The sequence below is a fragment of the Blastomyces gilchristii genome, assembly GCF_000003855.2.
Source record: "Blastomyces gilchristii SLH14081 genomic scaffold supercont1.10, whole genome shotgun sequence".
NCBI lineage: Eukaryota > Fungi > Ascomycota > Eurotiomycetes > Onygenales > Ajellomycetaceae > Blastomyces > Blastomyces gilchristii.
This window is the reverse complement of record NW_003101673.1, coordinates 1244984-1265488: the sequence shown is the minus strand read 5'-3', so window position 1 is coordinate 1265488 and position 20505 is coordinate 1244984. Positions and strand designations below refer to the sequence as shown.

General features: G+C 29.0%; 1 protein-coding gene across 1 annotated transcript; it reads left to right on the top strand.

The window, feature by feature from the left end:
• Window positions 1–19437: 19437 nt before the first annotated feature.
• On the top strand, window positions 19438–20220 carry BDBG_05249 (uncharacterized protein; the record flags this gene model as incomplete). Its single annotated transcript, XM_002624434.1, has 2 exons — window positions 19438–19582; window positions 20000–20220. The coding sequence occupies 2 exons, from the start codon at window positions 19438–19440 to the stop codon at window positions 20218–20220; spliced, it is 366 nt and encodes a 121-aa protein (XP_002624480.1).
• Window positions 20221–20505: the final 285 nt, after the last annotated feature.

Genomic DNA, 20505 nt, shown 5'->3' with positions numbered 1-20505 from the left:
TGAATTTTCTTTATTTTTTCTTTATTAGTCTCTAAATTATGTTCATGATTCTATTTCTATTTTCTTGTTTTTTAACTTTAATAAGAATATGATTTCTTCTTCTCTTTATATACACTGTGAACTGTTCATCTCAGTAGAAACTCATTATCTTATAGACTAGAGTTTATAAATGACAGTATTAATATCTTTATTAAAATCAGATTCTTAGCAAAGATTACATTATTCTGACTTAGCAGAATTTATAGTATAAAAGTCATGTCTCAGCTTCTGCAGATGTCTTATCTATTTAGATGATTCTTAAGTAAACTTATTTATCTTATCAGAATACTCTTATCACTGAATCTTGAATCAGAGCTTATAATCTTACTTCTCTGAGTTAATAATCTCTTTAATCTGATATTCTCTTTCACTCTCTAATACTTTATAAACAGAATAATGAGTCACAGAATTCTGTTCTAAGAATTTCTTATATTTATAAAGTAAAGAGATATAAAAAACATTGTATATCTATAACTTAGATAACAGTTTCAATCTATAGAACTGTGAGCTAACTTTCTTCATAATTTTATAAGACTCTGTTCACAAGAGATTCAGCTTCTTACTAAATCTCTGTATAATAATATTTTCTAGACTCAGTCAGACTTTATCATCTTTCTTGAAACTTTTTATAATGTATTTAAAGTCATAGTATCTCTTCTGATACTTTTAAGTCTTTCTCAAGAATTTACAGACTTTCTTCTGAATATTCTGAATTCTCTCAGTCTGTTCATGAGTATTACTATACTCTATAGTATACTCTCACAGGTTTATTAAGATCATCTGTGAATAAGTCTTAGTGAGTATCTTAAGAAAGGTTTTATCTATGCTGACATGCTTTGAGTTATTATACACAAACTCTGTGAGTAGTAATTAATACACTCAGTCATTCTAATTGTAATTAACAAAGTATCACAGATACTGTTTTAATATACTCATCAGATGTTCTATCTGATCATCTGTCTGTTGATAAAAAGTCATACTTAAATCTCATAAGATTTTCAGTATAGTTATCAGATCAGATCAGAACTTCTCTGCAAAGATTGATTTTCTATCTAAGATAATATTTATAGATAACTCATACAACTGAATCACATTGCAGATGAAGATATAAGTTAAATTCTTTGACTTCAAGTTCTTACAGATGAATATAAAGTGTGTCATCTTAATAAAGTAATTCACTATCATCAGTACACTGTTAAAGCAGGTATTATATATGTTCTTACTTTCAGAGAGACTTATAAGAGTATTCATTTCTAGCTGTTTTCAAGATTTCTGCAGAATGAGTAGAGAAGTAAGTTCTTTATATAATCTGAATTATACTATCTATAAATTCTGATAAATAGTACAAGAATTCACTATCTTCTTTATAAGTTTTTATATCTTCAGTCAGAAGTATTTTCTTATAAGCAACTCATAAGTTCTAGTATCTATAAAATGATCTGCTAGAGAAGAGTTATGATATCTTTTAATAAGTTCTATACATAGAAACTCATTCACAGGTATATAAATCCAGCTCTCTCTTTATAAGAGATTATTTAAGTCTCTTCAATTCTTTGTTTCTGCAGGATTAATCTCTGTCATAAGCAGTTTCTGAATATACTGAGTATATTCATTCTTCAGTTGCAGTTCAGACAATCTGAATAGAAGATTTTATAAAGACTTATACTCTGTTTTTTCTTATATCAGGTCTTCTGCAGTGCTTCTCAAAGTCTGCAAACTCTTCAGATTATAGATACTCTCTTCAAGAATTCTTGCAGAGATTCTCAGAGTGTTAACTCTCAGTATTATAGAAAGTAATTGTACAGACTTCTTTTCTCTCTTCTTCTTCTTCTCTTATAGAAGATTGAGAGACTCTTTAGTTAATCTCTTTGCAACACTCAGTCTGAGCATCTTATGAAGCTTTTCTATCTTCTCTAGTCTCTCTGTATCTGTTATTCTGATCTTCTTAATATGATCTGATCTGTGAGAGAGTTTATTCACTGAGTTCTTAGTTTTCTTGATATATTCTATCTTGAATCAGAACTCACTTAGTCTCTGAGCTCAGTAAATCTATCACTATAAGAGTTTCTTGATTGAAGTAAACTATTATAAGCTGTTATAATCAGTTCTAACAGTAATCACTGTTATAAAACTCTTAAAATAGTAATATCAGTGATAAAAGAATTTCACTATTATAAGAAGCTTCTAATTATAAATGTTATAGTTGATCTCTGTGAGTTATATCTTCTGTGAGAAAAAGATCACTGAAACTCAGTTCTTATTTAGCTGTAGTTATAAGACTATTTCTGAAATTATAAAGAAGAAGATATCTATCTTCAATCTGATTAAGAGTAAGAGATTAAAGTGAAATAGTATCACTATATTTATAAATATCTGTTTCAATCTTGTAAAGACTCTGTAAGCTTCTGAGATAAAAAAGTTCTTACAGTTCTTTCTTCTTAATAATCTTTTCATTCTCTATTCATAGAATGACTTCTTCTTATTTTCATTCTTCAGTATGTCTATAAGAGTTAAGAAGATTCTTATAAATACAAAGATAAATCATCTATAGAAATTCACAAAGCTCAGAAAGATCTGAATCTTATAAATACTAGTTAACTCTGATTATAATAAAATAGTCTCAATCTGTGAAGATTTCATCTGAATATTATCTGTGATAATTACATATTCTAGAAAATTAATCTGACAGACACTGAAGTTGTACTTTATAAGCTTAATATACAGTTCTGTCTCATCTAAGATCTTTAACATACTTTATACATGCTCAGTGTGTTCTTTCTTCTTCACAGAGTATATTATCACATCATTCAGATATATTATCATGAAGATATTCAGATATGCACAAAGTGTTTTATTAATAAAAGACTGAAATATCATGAGAATATTAGTCAAATCAAAAGATATTACTAGATATTCAAACAATTTCAGTGCAGTTCTAAAGACAGTCTTTCATTCATTCTCAGACTGTATTCACAGCTGTGTATATATATTAATCAGATTCAGTTATGTGAATATGACAGCTCTTATGAAACAGTTGATCACATTCTCAATCAGAAACAGAGAGTAGTAACTCTTTATTATCTTGAAGTTCAGATCACAGTAGTCTATACATAATCTAAGATCTTTATTCTTCTTCTTTATAAACATCACAGAGACTCTTACAGAGATCTGTAAAGATTAGATAAAGTTATTCTTCAGATTCTTCTTCACATAGATCTGTAAGATCTCTATTTCATAATGAAAAAGCTTATAGATTAATCTTCAGAAGAGTTTCTACTCTTCTATTAAATCTATTATCAGATTCTTCTTATAGTGAGAAGAAAGCTTAGCTGTCTTTACTGAGCTGAATATCTCTACAAGATCTCAGTATTTATCTGATATCTGAAACTCAGTTTTCATGACTGTGAAGTTCTCAGACATTTATAAAGTTATTATATAGATGAGCTTGTCTTCTCTAATCAACTCTGCAGTATTAACTGATTCTATCTCTGTAAGTAAGTTTATTAACACTGATCAGAAGTATAAACCTGACTCACAGATAGCTATGTATGAATTATGTCTTTAAAGTTATACAAGTCTTAAGTACATATCATCTATGATATTTATAATAATCACAGTTTCTGTAAATCTTCTTCAGATTCTGAAAAGATCTTGTAATTCAAAGATAATTCTTATAAGTCTCTCAGCTCTCAGATCTGAGTTCTCATACTCTGCTTATTATAAGAGCAGATTTTCAGTTCTCATTATTCAGTTTATTTACTCTGTGAGCTTTAGAGACACTACAGTGATCTGAAATTCTGAGTTTATCAATACTTCTCATACTTGCAGAACAGCAGTATCACAGTACAGTCTCTTTTCATAAATAAGTAATTTCATCAGAGAAGTAACAGATTCAGATATCAGCTTCAAGACTCTTAAGAAGACTGTTGCTGACTCTGTCTGTAACTTCTTAAATTTCTATTTTAATTTATTCAGACAGTTTGCATGAAGATGTTCTAGTTTAGAATAGATAAAATAAAGTCTCTTTTTCTTAATCTCTCTATTATACACTCTGTTTACAGAAGCTTGTAAAGCTCTCTCTCTCTACTCAGTAGTCAGATATAAATCTCTTTATATCTTATTATCTTTCTCTGACAAATCTGTTCTCTGTTATTCTGATTCTTACAGAGTCAGTCAATGATTCACTCTTCACAGATCTGTAACTCTTACAGTGATTTATAAACAGTGAATAAGAGTTATCAATTTCTTCAGAGTTAAGAACTTAGAGTCTTACTCAATGAGCTTATTCTACATATCTTTATTCAGTCTCTTTATAAATATCATTATTCAGGTCTTGTTTCAGAGTGCTGTTTTCACAGATCTTAATTTATATTATAATTTCATGAAGTACTGTGAGTAGTCTTTATCAGATTTCTCATCTCTTTTTCTAATATTGATAATTACAGTTCAGATGTTCTCTGTTCAGCTCACAGAGTCTCTTAACTTATTCTCTAAATAGATCTTAAAAACAGATCAGCAGAATCTCTTATAATTATTCTCTAGATAATTCAGTCAGTTCTTAACTATAGTATAGTAGAGATCTGTTATTATATAGATAACAGCTTCTTCATCTTTTATATCACACAGTCAGACTTATGAGTCAATTTTAAATACAAACTCATAAAAGCTTTTATAGATTGTGATTCAGTAAGTGATCTTAAGTAATCACAGCTTAAGAAAGTTTCTTTTCAGTTTATAAGTATCTCTGAAGATTATATCTAGAGACTCAGTTTAAGAGTGTTTATAGATAGTAAGCTTTTCTTATAGAAAAATAGCTTAGTCTTATAGAAGATGCTTAAGAATGTTCTTCACTAAGATGAGTTTATTCATGAGTTTAGAGAGTTTCTCTGTTATAGATGTAGAGAATGATGTTCTGTAAGTAATTAATAAGTTCTCTGAGACTTCTTTTATAAAAGTTATTTATAATTCAGATAACTGCTTCTGAATGCCTGCAGTAGAGTTCATAGAGATTAAAGTATACAAGTTTCTAGTTCTTTCAGTTATAACAGACAGTTGCTGACTGACTGAGCTTGAAATGTAAGAATAAGTGCTCACAGACAATTATTCAGATATTTGCAGCTTGACATAATATATACTGTTAACTACTAGAAGTATTCATAATAGAAAGATAAATATAGAGATTAAATGTATAATAGTATTCAAGCTGAGTTATAAATAGTATTCGCGAACTTCAGTCTATATAGTTGTGTGTAGCCAAGGGCTGCTAACCCAATTGATTACGCGAGAGATAGGAATGAAGATAAAGAATCCGTGAGAAGCGGGATTTCTTACATAACTATGTTTTTCACATTTTAAATTAATATATAAGAAACTCACTTATTATATATTTGATTTGAACAGAGATGAGAAAGAAAGATCTACACAGTCAGCAGAAAAACTCATCTATTTCTTTATATTACACACAGTACATGTGCTGTCAAATCAGTTGATAATTATTATTATACAACAAAGATAATTTCTAATCTGATAATCTTGAGAGTATTGAAACTATGCTCTTAAAGAGAAGAGTAATATCATGTCTCTGATTATGTCAAGACTCTGCTGTGATTCTGCATGACTCATTGCTTTCATACAGATGATTTCATTCATCTCACAGACTATTTAAATCAGTTTTCAATCACTCTATAACATCATTTAAATATATTATAGAAAGATTCAATTGATGAATATGAGAACTCTGCTTCTATATAAGATCAGCAGATTACTCTTCTATGATAGCAAGGCACTGCTGAGGTATCACTTCAGCTATTCTCACTCATGAAATAAGAGAAGAGTATTCACTCATTATCTATATAGAATAGCTAGATGCTGGCTTCTCATCAAAGAAGTTAGTAATTTGTTTTTCTTTAACTGAAATATATACAAGAGTTACTGCATTTCTCATATAATCTTCTTAGTATACTAAGTATCATATCTGTGATATTCTTGCAATAACTCTGTAGTCTATGAGCTCACTATTTAAGTAAGATAGTCAAGCTCACTTATACAGCTTCTCAACAACTATCTCTATGTAACGCCACTAACTAGTCACCGCTTCGGTTCCGTCATGTTATACTATCTTTAAGACTGTGTTCTCTTTTCTTTTGTTATGATATTGTCAAATGATTTCAAAGTATTAGAAGATGTTAAAATACTGCAATTTATAAACAGTTTTTATATTCTAAGCTGAAATTTTCTGATTTTACATATCTGAAATTAATGAATGTATAATTGTTAACTTTATAGATATAGAAAAATCTCTGAGAACTAAAAGTTCTCAGGTAGATATTATGATCTCTGACTACATACATCTATAATTGAAGAATAATAATAATAATAATAAGAGAAGTAAGAGAGTCAAAAAACTAGCAGAATCAGTAAGCTCAGAGACACTCACTAATATTCTATAAAAAGTCTTCAAAGTGAAAGAGATACTCATATTAGATGACTCTCTGAATTCTATAAATATTAAGAGAAAGCAGGCTTCTGAATAGAGTGTAGATGAGAATGAAGAAGCAGATACTTATTTCAATATCTTAAGACTTAAAATGTTAATGTATAGAGAATACTTGAATAAGAATTAAGAGATAGCTGTAAAAGTGTTAACAGACACAGAAGCTTCTATATAATATATTAATAATTATATAATTCAAAGACTAAAAGAGGTTCACTGAGTGAAGAATTCTCAATACATAATATTGTCTGATAATTAATATTTACTATTATCTCTAAGAGTAAGAGTTTCCTTGCACTTCAGAGAATAATCTTGCTATATTTGAGTATAAGAGCTGCAGAATGTGGAATATAATCTTATTCTCAGACTTAATTGATTTCAAAGATTCAATTCACAGATACAATAATGTACATGCTATATATAGTTAACTGACAGAAAGAAAACAGTTCATATAATTCTATCAACTGATATGAGAAGAACATTTCATGTCTCTGATATAGAAGAGTTAGCCCCGGTGGCTGAATGATTAATGCAGTCACCTGGTAGCATCTTAGCATGGGAAACCAAGGCACGTGGGTTCAAAACCCGCTGAGGATACATTAAATCCGGAACTCAAGCATCTCAGGTTCCTAATAAATACAGAGGTGTATAAATCGCTTCAATAAATTGCTCTATGTTCCTGGGATGAGAAGTTATTATCGCATGTATTTAATTGTCACTTCTTTGTATTTCCTATGTTTCTGTTATCTTGACGTGATCTCAACATCTGTATTTCCTCCTGTATAATCAACACTTGGCCTGTATTTAACATCACGCAAGAACTCATCATAAGCTCCGCTTGCATATGAGTATAATGAAAGAATAATAATAATAAGAAGAAGAAGAGTTAAATCTACTTATACACTAACAAGAAAAGAGAATGATTTGCAAGATCTTATCTGAAAGCATTCTGTATGTCATACAGAACCTGAAAGTGAAGAAAATCAAGATAAAGAATATATGACAGAATAAGCATGTGAAGAAACTTCTGAAGAAGTATGAAAAGATCTTCTGAACAGATCTTTCATCAGAATTACTGCTGAAACAAGAATTTGTACATGAGATTAATATGAGAAATAAGAAATCAGTTAATTAAAATGTATACTCTCTGTCACAGACATATCTTGAAGAACAGAAGTATCAGATCACAGACCTTTTAAAACATGGTCTTATATAACTCTTATCAAGTATGTGAAGTTTCCCAGTTCTATTTGTGAAAAAGGCAGATGAGAAGTGATGAATGTGTATGAATGTGTATTAATTATCAAGCACTCAACAAGCTTATAATTAAGAATGAATACTTATTGTCATGAATTCAATAACAGTTGAATACAGTTGAAAATATCTGATATCTATTAAAGATTGATCTTCTCTCAGAATATTAGCAGATCTGTGTAGATGAACTATCAGTACTGTGAACTGCATTTAATATATAATGAGAGAAGTTCGAATTTCTGATAATATCATTCAGTCTGACAAATGTATCTATTATCTTTCAAACAATGATGAATACAATTCTTTATAAACAGAATGAAATCTTATATCTTATATATCTGAATAACATTCTAGTCTTCTCAAACTTATATAACAAATATCTGAAGCATCTTAATGAAGTGCTTACAACTCTGACAGAGTATAAGCTCTATATTAAATTAACAAAGTATGTGTTTGAAATGAAAGAGTTAAAGTTTATAGAACATGTAGTGAGTAATGACTGTATACATCTCATCTCAGAGAAATTGAATGTCATAGTAAATTGACTGCAGCTGAGAAATATACATTATATACAACAGTTTCTTAAGTTGATCTCATATTACTGTAGATTTATCAAGGATTTTGCATGAATATCTGCATCACTCTCAGATCTCTTAAGAGAAATAAATGCAAATCTGTGAAAGAAGAAGTTTTGTTCAATTATCTGAAATATCACATGTGAAGAGGCCTTTCTCACACTGAGAAAACATGTGATAACATTCTCAGTGCTTATTCAATCAGACTGTGATAAATCTTTTTACATTGAGATGAATGCATCTGAATAAGCTATCAGAGACACTCTTCTGTAGATGAGTAAGAATGACAAGCTGTATCTGATAATGTATAATGATAGAAAACTATTAGGCGCTGAGCTCAATTATTCAGTGTATGAAAAGAAATTACTAGTAATCAAGCATGCACTAGTGTTGTGAGATAGATATATTAATAACAGACATACAACAACAGTGATTATGAATTATAAAAGTCTCATCTATCTATAATCAATAATAAAACCTTTCAAATACTTAGTATATTGAATCTTGAAGTTTCAAGTATACAATCTTCATATCAATTACTGAAAGAGATTGAATGCTGTGATATCTGATATAATCAGTTACAGACTCAATTTCATGAATAAGAGTTCTATGAATCAGATATAAGAGAAGTTTGCATTAAACACACTGAGAAGATGTAAGAAATTAGAATGAATAAATATAATAATCTCTCACTTGAAGAATGATAAGATATTGAATAACAAGTATCTTACAAAAGTAATAGAAGAGATGCTTTTAAACTTCAAGCTGAGAAAATTGAAAAATGATGTTGTACTTTACTGCAATCTAAAATATGCAGAAGCTCTCTATCTAAAATATTCATTTAGATATAACTTGATAACTTACATGCATAAGAAATTCAGTCACTTAGAAAGTCCTGAACTTATAAGCATACTCAAATCAAGAGTGTACTGATCAAGCATGGCTGAGAACATTCAGATGTATACTCATGAGTGCCTGAATTATCAGATTGTGAAAGAATCTAAGAAAGGATTAGAATGTGAGAAAGTGTAACATCAGATGAAAAATATAATATAACTGTTCAAATGATGAAAGATGAACCTCATAGACATATTACTGTAAATATTAAATGGAAATTGTTAAATAATCACTGCTATTGACTATGCTACTGACTGACTAGTCATGAAAGCAGTTTCAGAGATAATAGAGAAGATGATGATGAAGTTTCTACATAATGAGATCTATATTAACTATGAAATACTGTGTGAGATTCTAACTGATAATGATGTAAATCTCATAGAAGAAGTAGTGAGGCATTTCATGAACTAGTTACAGATAAGATATTATAGAACAATATCATATCACTTATAAACAAATAGAAAGATGAAACACTTGAATGAAAATCTGAGTAATATGCTGATGAAATATCTAGTGAGTAAGTCTATGAGATTGTAATATGACGGAACCGAAGCAGTGACTAGTCAGCGGCGACATGTAGAGGTAGTTGTTTAAGAAGCTATATAAGTGAGCTTGACTATCTTGCTTGAATAGTGAGCTTATAGACTACAGAGTTATTACAAGAATATCACAGATATAATACTTAGTATACTAAGAAGATTGTATAAGGCATGCAGTAACTCTTATATATATTTCAGTAGAAGAAAAATAAATCACTGACTTCTTTAATAAGAAGCCAGTATCTAGCTATTATATATAGACAATAAGTGAATACTCTTCTCTCATTTCATGAGTGAGAATAGCTAAAGTGATATCTTAGCAGTGTCTTATTATCAAGAAAGAGTAATCTGCTGACCTTGTATAGAAGTGAGATTTTTATATTCATTAATCAGATCTTTCTATAATATATCTGAATAATATTATAGAGTGTTCAGATAGTCTGTGAAATAAATGAAACTATCTGTATGAAAGTGATGAGTCATGTGAAACTGTAATGAGATCTTAGCATAGTCAGAGATATAATAATACTCTTCTCTTTAAGAGCATAGTTCTGATACTCTTAAGATTACTGAATTAAGAGTTATCTTTGTTATATAGTAACAGTTGTTAATTAATTAACAGTACATATACTGTGTATGATATAAAGAAATAGATGAGTTTTTCTACTGACTGTATAGATCTTTCTTTATTCATCTTCATTCAAATCAAACATATGATAAGTGAGTTCCTTATATATCAATTTAAAATGTGAAAAATATAGTTAATAAGTGACTTATAGATCTCTTATCATATTCTATTCTATATATGAAATTCTCTGTAAAAGTAATATATTTTAGAGACAAAGCTAACAGTAATGATAGAATTTTTTAAAAAGATTCTCTCTTCTTATAACATATTTTTCTTTTCTCTTCTCTCAATTGTAACAGTGAGTGTATGAGAGTATCATTCTTAAAGAATAATAAAGAACTTATTCTGACATTTTCTAGTGAGTAAATGTCTTTATGATGCAGCTGCAGTCTCTGTGACTGTTAAGAAAGCTCAGTTAAAGATGAAGACAGCAGTGTTGACAGACTGTAGAAGTACTGCTCTCATTATCACATCTTCTTCTTCTTCTTCTTCTTCTGCTTCTCTTACAGCTGCAGTGATAGTTGCTGTGTCTTGCAGTGAGATGTCATCTCTTCTACTGATTAGTTCATCTGTGTTCAGTTCTTTCTCTGCCTCTCTCATCACTGTTGTAATGCCACTTCTCCCCTCAGTCAATATAATGACATATGACCCTGTGTAATCATTTGAAGAGCAATCTGAAGAGAGCTTGATTCTGATAACAGTGACTCTGAGAAGCTCAATCTATAGTTTCCCTCTCACAGCATGTCTGAGCCCTGCTTGAAATACTGCTAAGTTGAGTTCACAGAGTTCTGCAGTTTTTTCATCTTCTCTCTATAAAGAGACTTTAGTATAATCTCTGACTAACACTGCTACTTATCTGCACTGCACTAAGCAGCTGAAGAAGAGAGAAATCTTATGCATTCACTTCTTCTCTTACTTCTGTTATTTCTGTTATATCTGTAATAACAACTCCTGTCTCTCTGCAAGTATTATCTCACAGAAAGACATTATATCAGCTCTGATAAGAAGCTCAGATACTTAAGCAGTATAGAGTGAGAGTCTCAGAGCTTCAAGTGTTAACAGATTTTATCAAGACTGAGAAGATTCTTCTTACTTATCTGTAAAAGAAGATAAAAGTGTGAGTCTCTGAGATGAAAAAACATCTCAGAATGACTGATCTTAAGAAGAGATTAGCTAATGCTGCTGTTAAAAGCACTGTGAAGATTAATCACTAATTAAAGAGAATCTCACTTCAGTTAAAGTAGATGATTAAAATACTTTATAAGTTAATAAATTGATACTTTCAGTATCTCTTATACTCTTCTATAGTATACTTCTCTATGATACTGCAGTGTTAACTTCTCAGCAGATAAAGATGCTAATACTGAAGACTTTAATGATGAAGAATGAGTTTGATAAGAATGTAATTATTAATAAGTAAGTTCTGAAGTTCTCTCTTTTTACTTTTTCAATAAGCTGCAGTCTTATTAGAATAGTAACAGCTTATGAATTGATAATATTAATCTTTTCATTGATTTCAAATATCTCTTTTCTCTAACTACTTCAGGAATTTTATACTTATATAGTCTTATTAAACTTCTAAAAAGTCCTTTGAAAGAAAATAGAAGAAAAGTGTTATAGAGCTTATAAGACACTGACTCATCACTGTAAGATTATCTCTAAAAACTCTTTGAGAAAAAATAAGAAGTCTTAAGCAGTATTTCTTATTCAATATCTCTGATATATAACAGAGTAATCTCTACTAGCTGTCTCATAGCTTACAATCTCTTTCTCAGTATTTTTCAAATACTTAAGTGATTCTCATAAATTCTCTGATAATGAATAATCTTCTTATTTCACAAGATATTGAAGCTTGTTATAATATATTCACTTATTCAATATTTTCTTCATAAGATATTCAGTATCACTCTTAATCTCAATATTATTCAGCTGAGATGACTCTGTCTCAGAGTATTGCTTATAGAGCTTTAAATAGAAAATGTGAAAAATAGAATGAATTGATTTCAATTCTATAAGTAATTTCAACTCATATATCTGCTTATTTATCACTCTTATTACTGAGAAAGATTCTAGTCATTACTTACTGAGCTTCTTATATAATCTTATTATCTTAATATTCTTTATTAAAAGTAGTACTTGATTCTCTATCAAGAACTTCATTGAAAGATGTTTTCAATTATAGTATTCTATCTACTACTTCTGAGTGTAGTGAATACTTTTCATCATCTTCTCATGAATTTTATTCAAAAGTTTCAATCTCACTTTTACTTCTGATATTGAGAGATACTCTGTTCTCTGTATCTGTTTAATATTCTAACTATCTATCTCTCTCTTTAAAATGTTGTCTGTGATATCACTGAGTAATAAAGAATTATATTCATAATAAGTATAGAAAGAAGATATCTTTAAAATTGTATTCTTTACATTGTTATATATGAATTCAGCAGTTAGAAGATGTTTAAGTCAATTATTCTGATAATATAAATAGAACACTTAAAGATGCTATTCTAGTGTCTGATTCTGATATTCAGTCTGATCATCTGTCTGTGAATGAAATATGATACTGAGAAGACATCTTATTATAAGATGATAGTAAAAAGCTGATCAGTATTTACTGATGAAGAGGAATTCTCAATCTGTTATCAATAATTTCAGAACACTATGATTATAAATAATAGTATCTAAAAACAGATCAGTTAATTCAGAAGCTTTAATCTTTTTATAAGTAGAGATATATCTGATCATCTTTGTGAAGTAGTCAATAATAATTAAAATTAAGTCATATTCTTTGACTCTTGTTGACTTTAGCAGATCAACTATGAAATCTATCAATAGATTCTGTTATAAGCTTTTTAAAACAGATAGTGATACTAACTCACTGTATTACTTATATCACAGAATCTTTATTCTTTAACAGATATTATAAGTCTTAACATACTCTTTAATATCTGCTTAAAGCTTATCTTAAATATATTTATATTTTAGAAGCTTCTCAGTCTTCTCTAACTCAAAGTACTCTGTATGAGAATTATTATGATGAATTCTCAATAACTTCTGATACACTGCTCTACTACAAGAGACAAAGACTGAATTATTCAGTAGTAGAAGTTCATATTCTTCTAGTTATCAATGACTTGATTTCTTAGCAGTATCATCTCACTCAGAGCCTGTCTCTTTCAAGTTCAAACTGAATTCTTTCTTTTTCAACTTCTGAATTCAAGCTGTAGTAGAGACATCTCTCTTCTATAACTTATTAATAAATTTTAAAAGTAGTCAGATTGAAAGAGTATAGATTATTTCATTCTTTATTAATTCAATAATTATAAGATATAATATAAGAAGCTTATAATCTTCAGTGTCAGTTCTCTGCAGAGATCTGAGTTTTCTTTAATCTTCTATACTGAGTCACACAGCTGTCTTATCAGCACTGTTTCTGAGCTTCAGAGAATTTTAACTCTCTATAGTCAGCTTCTTCTGCAGTGATGACAGAGATTCTTTTATAGAATTCTTCTCTGCATTAACAATATTATAATCAGACTGTTTAGACAGTGTATTAGCAAGATTAAGCTGATCTGAACAGTATCAGATATAGAAATCATACTTTAAAAGCAGCTTCACTTATCTGACTTAATGTTCTGTTAAGCTCTTTATTATTAAGAAGTAACACAGATTTACATAATCAGTGAGAACTTACACTAAGTACTTACTACTCTGAAGATAATGTTATCAGATCTTAAAGAATTCAATAATTATTAATATCTTCTGATTATAAGTATCATATCTTCTCTGTATAAGTGATAACTTCTTGAAGAAGAAGATCACTGATCTCTATTCACAGTATCTTATAGACTCTGTGAAAAAGTCTTCTCTCATAGATAATTCATTATTTATATCTTCAGAGATGATTATTCTCTGATTCTTTCAATATTGAAAGATCTTCAGTGTCAACTGTGAAAAGATTTCACAGATCTCATTCTCAGATACATCAGTCTCACACTAATTAAGTAAGTCAGAGTTAAAGTGATTCAGTATTATAACATCTATAAAAGCTTGTTTTAATTTCATAAACACCTGTATAGTGTCTTGAGTGAGAATAAACAGTCTTATTTTTCTATCTTTTACACTTCTCTTTAACAGATCTGTAAGAAGAGTAGTAATCTATAAATATATATAGATGAATTATCTGTAGAAATTCATAAATTCTAGAAATATCTGTATCTTACAGTATATTCACAGTACTGACCAGTTCTCAATGATAGAGATCTGACTTCTATTCATTGAAATGTTATTCATCTTAATAATATAATCTAAGAAATCAATCTTCTACATGTAGAACAAGCATTTTTCAGTATTTATATAAAGTTAATACTGTCTCAAGTGACTTAACACTTCTTAAACATGAGTATCATATTCTTTCTCTAATTTTAAGAAGATTAGAATGTTGTTCAGATATACTATATAGAAGATGTTAACAAGACTCTGCAGTGTCTTATTTATATAGATCTGAAAGATGACTGAAGTGTTATAAAGATTAAAAGATAAAACAAGATATTTAAAATTACTATACTTAGTATAAAAAGCTGTTTTTTAAATGTTGTCTTTGTTAACTCTGATTCTATGATAGATATCTTATATATCAATCTTTGAGAACATCTTTACTTCAGATAATCAATCAATCATCTCATTAATTAACAGTAATAAATAGTGATTCTTAATCATCATCTTATTAAGATTTCTGTAGTCTATGTATAGATATAGTCTATCATTCTTCTTGAGTACAAAGAGTATAGATGTCTCTGCTGAACTCTTTGATAAGTATATTCAGTTCTTTGATTATACTTTTTTAAGATATTTATACAGAATATTCAATTTCTTTACAGATAAGTTGTAAAGAGATCTATACAGTGTTATTACACTGTCTTCAAGACAAATCTTATATTATATCTTGATATCAGAAAACTTCACTGCTTTTCTTTTTAAAAAGATATTCTTATAATCTATAAAGAGATGTTGTATATATTCATCTTTAATGATAAATACTACTGCTAATCTTACAGTGAGAATGATAACTTCTTTATCTATCTTTAAGTCTTAATCATCTGCTACATAGTATATCAACTCTATCTTTTTCTTAAGATTCTTCTGATGAAACTCTTCAGATTTCTCTATTACTATCTCTTTATTAGTGAGACAGTACTGTCACATCTAAGTAACTCAGTTAATAAGAGAATTGTTTTCTCTTAATTATAGAAGATCTAGAATAAGGTTCTTATCTATGATATTAACTGTGTGAAGAAGCAGACTGCTCTTCTTAAAGATTTCTTCTAAGTCTGTAGTTATATACTTCACTTAAATTATGCTAAAACAGTAATATTTTATTTTATCAGTAAATTTCATATAATCTGACAGATCTATCTTCTTTTAATTCTTTATTAAAGAAAAGAAATAGAATATGAAGTTAGTATCTACTCTGAAGTTAAGTAGATATCTCACTGATATCTTCTTATTCAGAGTATGTATTATAATTGTAATATAAACTTAAAGATATGAGAATTATTAATTCTTCATTTCTTTCTCTTCTTTATCTTTCACAGATATATTTGTTAGAAGAGAAGTTAACTTTAAGAAGATATCTTCTCAGTTTCTTCTCTTCTTCAGCTTCTTATAATTACTGATATAGTAATTACTAACTCTGCAGTTGAAACAGAGATCTTTATCAAATCTTTTTTAATATTTCTTCACAGTAAGTGAAGAATTAGAATACTTAAAATTCTTCTTTACTTTTTCTACACTGAAGTCATCACAGCACTGTTTAAATCTTATTATTAATTACTTAGAAGAAGTCTTATTAATCTTTTTCTCAGAGAATTGATTATTTAAATAGATTCAGAAAGTCAGATTGATAAGCTTAGTATAATTAATTAATAAACTCTGATACTGTAATATTATTATTTATATCTTATAAGTCATCTTTATAAGATAAAGCTGTATTTTTAATTAATTTAAATTATCAGTCAATTTCTCTCAATATTCTTCAAATCTTATATTAAAATCAGAAGAATTCTCATTATTTTATTAATATAATAAGTTGAATTACTACACTACTGTGAAGCTGTAGTTACAGTAATCTTTAATTTAATTCAGTAAAAAGTTCTTGAATTCTTTCTAAGTTATAATAGTATTAATACACTCAAGCTCTTTCTTCTTAATAACTCAAGTAATTACAGAGATGTCTTCAAGAAGGTTGACAGTATATATTACTCATATTTTATAAGTATTATACTGGCTCAGATTAAGGTGAAATTTCTGTTCAAGAGTATGAGTAAAGCTGTGAAATTCAGATAAGATGTTTCTCTTGTATCTCAGAGAATCTCTGATCTTAATCTCTCTATCTTTATAATAGATGTAGGTGTGTAGAGATCACAGTGATAATAGAGCAGTTAAAGAGCTTATATTAAAATATACAGTGAGTTCAGAAATCTCAGATTTCTGCTGAGATAGAGATGTACATACTCTAGGAAATAATGTAGTATTTTCTTCAGAGAGTGAGATCAGATCAGTCTCAGTATAGATGTATAAAATTATATCAGTCTGTTAGAGCTTGACTGATTCAAACTTATAATCAGATTAAGTGATTTAAATTGTAATATGATAAAACTGAAGTAGTGACTAGTTAATAATAATATATAGAGATAGTTATTTAAGAAGCTGTATAAGTAAGCTTGACTATCTTGCTTAAATAGTGAGCTTGTAGACTACAGAGTTATTATGAGAATATCACAGATATAGTACTTAGTATACTAAGAAGATTATATAAGACACACAGTAACTCTTGTATATATTTCAGTAAAAGAAAAATAAATCACTGACTTCTTTAATAAGAAGTCAGTATTTAGCTATTCTATATAGACAATGAGTGAATACTCTTCTCTTATTTCATGAGTGAGAATAGCTGAAGTAATACCTCAGTGACATCTCATTGCTAAGAAAGAGTAATCTGCTGACCTTGTATAGAAGTGAGGTTCTTATATTTATCAATCAGATCTTCCTATGATATATCTGAATGATGTCATAGAGTGTTCAGACGGCCTGCGGGATGAATGAAACCATCCGCATGAAAGCGATGAGCCGTGTGGAACCGCAACGGGGCCTTGGCGCGGCCGGGGGCGTGACAGAGATTATGAGATGAATATCTCAGTCAGGTACTATTAGTCACATGAATTCAGCAGTATACAGTCTTCAAGCATTCATCATTCTACCTGTTATATGAATTGCATCCGCGTAGACTGATCATGTGACCGTGTCTGGAACCAGGACCAAACTTTACAGTTGTCATGTTGTCTAAAAGCATTACTCCTGGTCATGATTTGTGTTCATTACATTGATTTCAAATCACATTATTTCAAATATTAAAGGTCTCAGATTCACTTTTCAAATAAAAATCTAGTCTCAGATAAAGAATATGTTTGAATTCTTAGTCACATTTTCATTCTGATCTCATTATTAAGAATGGCATTAAATGAGACTATGAAATCACTTCTCACTTACATAATATCATAACATAGTGCTCATTTGTTGAAAATTCAATAGAGAGTGTTATCAAATATCATTACTTTTCTGAACACAGATCATAATTCATATAATTTTAATTATGAAAAAAACATAAAATACAAAAAAAAATAAAAAACAAAAAACAAAACAAATACAAGAAAAAATCACATTAAAAAAAAAAAAAAAAGAAAAGAAAAAGAAAAAAACAAAAAATAAAAACAAAAAAAATCAAGGTCACAGAGCTGCAGTACTCTCAAAATACTCATTTCTCAGAGTCTTTATAATGTTCATTATCAATCATGTATCTCTCATAGTAAGAGTAACATAGTCATGATAAGTCATTGTCTTAACATTATCTAATAAATAATCAGTATATATCTGTATAAATGTGAATAATTAGAAAACATACACTTAAAAAGTATGATCAGAATGAACTCTGCTGTCATTTGAATGACATTAAGAGCAGAATGATGGAATTAATGATTTCTCTCATTAATTTCACAGACAAGATGTGTGAAGATGATCTTGAGAAATATAAGATTTCTCAACTTCTGATAAAAATGAATCTCACAGAGAGACTCTATTTTCATGATATCAGAGACTGAGTATTATCAAAAAGCATTACTTTTATATAATGTATATACACTTACTGCAGTAATTCACTCTCTACATATATAGCTGAGAGTTGCAGCTTTCTCACACTGCACAGCTCTTTCTGAAATGCTGCTGTCAGTTTGCAATTCATGCAGTCTCTCAGTTCAGCATGCACTGTGCATATGCAGCTCTGCATACTGAGGCTGTATTAATTATTATGATCTGGTGTGGTACTTGCTTTTCATGAGCCATGTTTCATTTGAGAGAGGAAGAGAAAGATATGACTGTTGTTTTATTAAGAAGAGAATGAATAATTAGTATTATTGAATTAATTTGATTCATCTGCATTTAAAATTTGATTAGTTTATACTCTTCAATTTGAGAGTTTCTATGAGTGTTTTAATAGTTTTCATATCAGCTTGAACTTAGTGATGAGTTGAAGAAGAAGAGAAAAGAGAGAAGAAAGAAATGAGAATAACTTATCTTTATAATATAAAAACAGAGAATCACTGTAATTATTCTCTCTAGTAACAAAGATCTGTTTTCTGCATGTATCTTTGATAATAGATTATATAATAAATGCATATAAAGAATATCAATAGTGTATGCATTGAATAAAGATAATATTGCTATACAATACTGTAGTCATTTCTGTACATCTCTGAAAGCTGTTAATAGTTTCTTTGTCTCTTTATATTTAATAAGTCAATAATATATTTCAATGCACTCTCTCTTTCATTATCATTATCATCATCATTATTATCATTATTATCATCATCATTATCACTATCATCATCATTATTATTATTATCATCATTATATCATTGCCTGTCTTCACTCTCTCTTCAATACTTATTAAAATCAATCATGTTATCTCTCTTTAAATATTCTGCGGTTCTGCAGATCATCAAGGCGCGTGAGTACTGTCACAGATTGAAGAGAGAGAAGAAGAAGATGTTCAAGCATGAGAAGACAGATTATAAGACATATTATAATGTCTTGAAGAGACTCTGTAAGAGAGCAGAATGATAACAATTTTAAGTAACACTTCTGATAGATTTAGACTGAATTAAGTATAGAAATAATGTAAATAACACTGCCTGTGAGAGATTAAAAAAGAAGACAGTGAAGAGTCTCATGCAGTAGTAGTGAGATCAGAAGAAGTTCTGAGAATGATTTAAGACTAAGATGAAGAGAGAGAGAGAGAAGAAGAGTGTTACTGTAAATAAGCAGCAGCAGAAGAAGATTAAGAAGATATTAAAGTGAGAGACAAAGAAGTCAAAACTGGTAAGTTTTTTATTAAGAGATAACAATTTTTAGTAACACTTCTGTTCTCTAATTGATTAGCAGGAGCTGGCAGAGAAGAAGAGGATTGAGGTCTTATTCAGGTCTTGAATGCACTTCATAATTCAGAATATTGAGAAGACAGCCCTGCTCTCTGAGCATGCCAATCTGCTTATCACTGGGGTGAAACCTGAGGCAGCAGACCAGGAAATGCAGGATTTTGAGACACAGATTGACCTGGCTGAGAGGAAGCAGCAGGAACCCTTCTCTGAGAAGGCAGCAGAGAGAGATTTTGAGATGATTATTACCTCAGATAAGAAGGAGAAGAAGAAGAAGAAGAAGAAGAAGAAGAAGAATGAGAAGTGAATTATAAAGAATGATAAGAAGAATGAGAAAAAGAAGAAGTAGATTTTTTTCTTTTTATATTAGTTAGTTATAAGTTTAAGTTTTTAATTATTAATAATTAAAATTGATTTTGAGTTTTCAAAAATTATTGTACAAGTTGTAATCAAGTCAGGAATGATATATATATATATATATATTTAACTATCATGATTCACAAATCACTATAATATATAAGTATCAACATTTTTTCAACATTGATATTCATAATATTAATATATTTTTAATAATATTATCTGATAATATAAT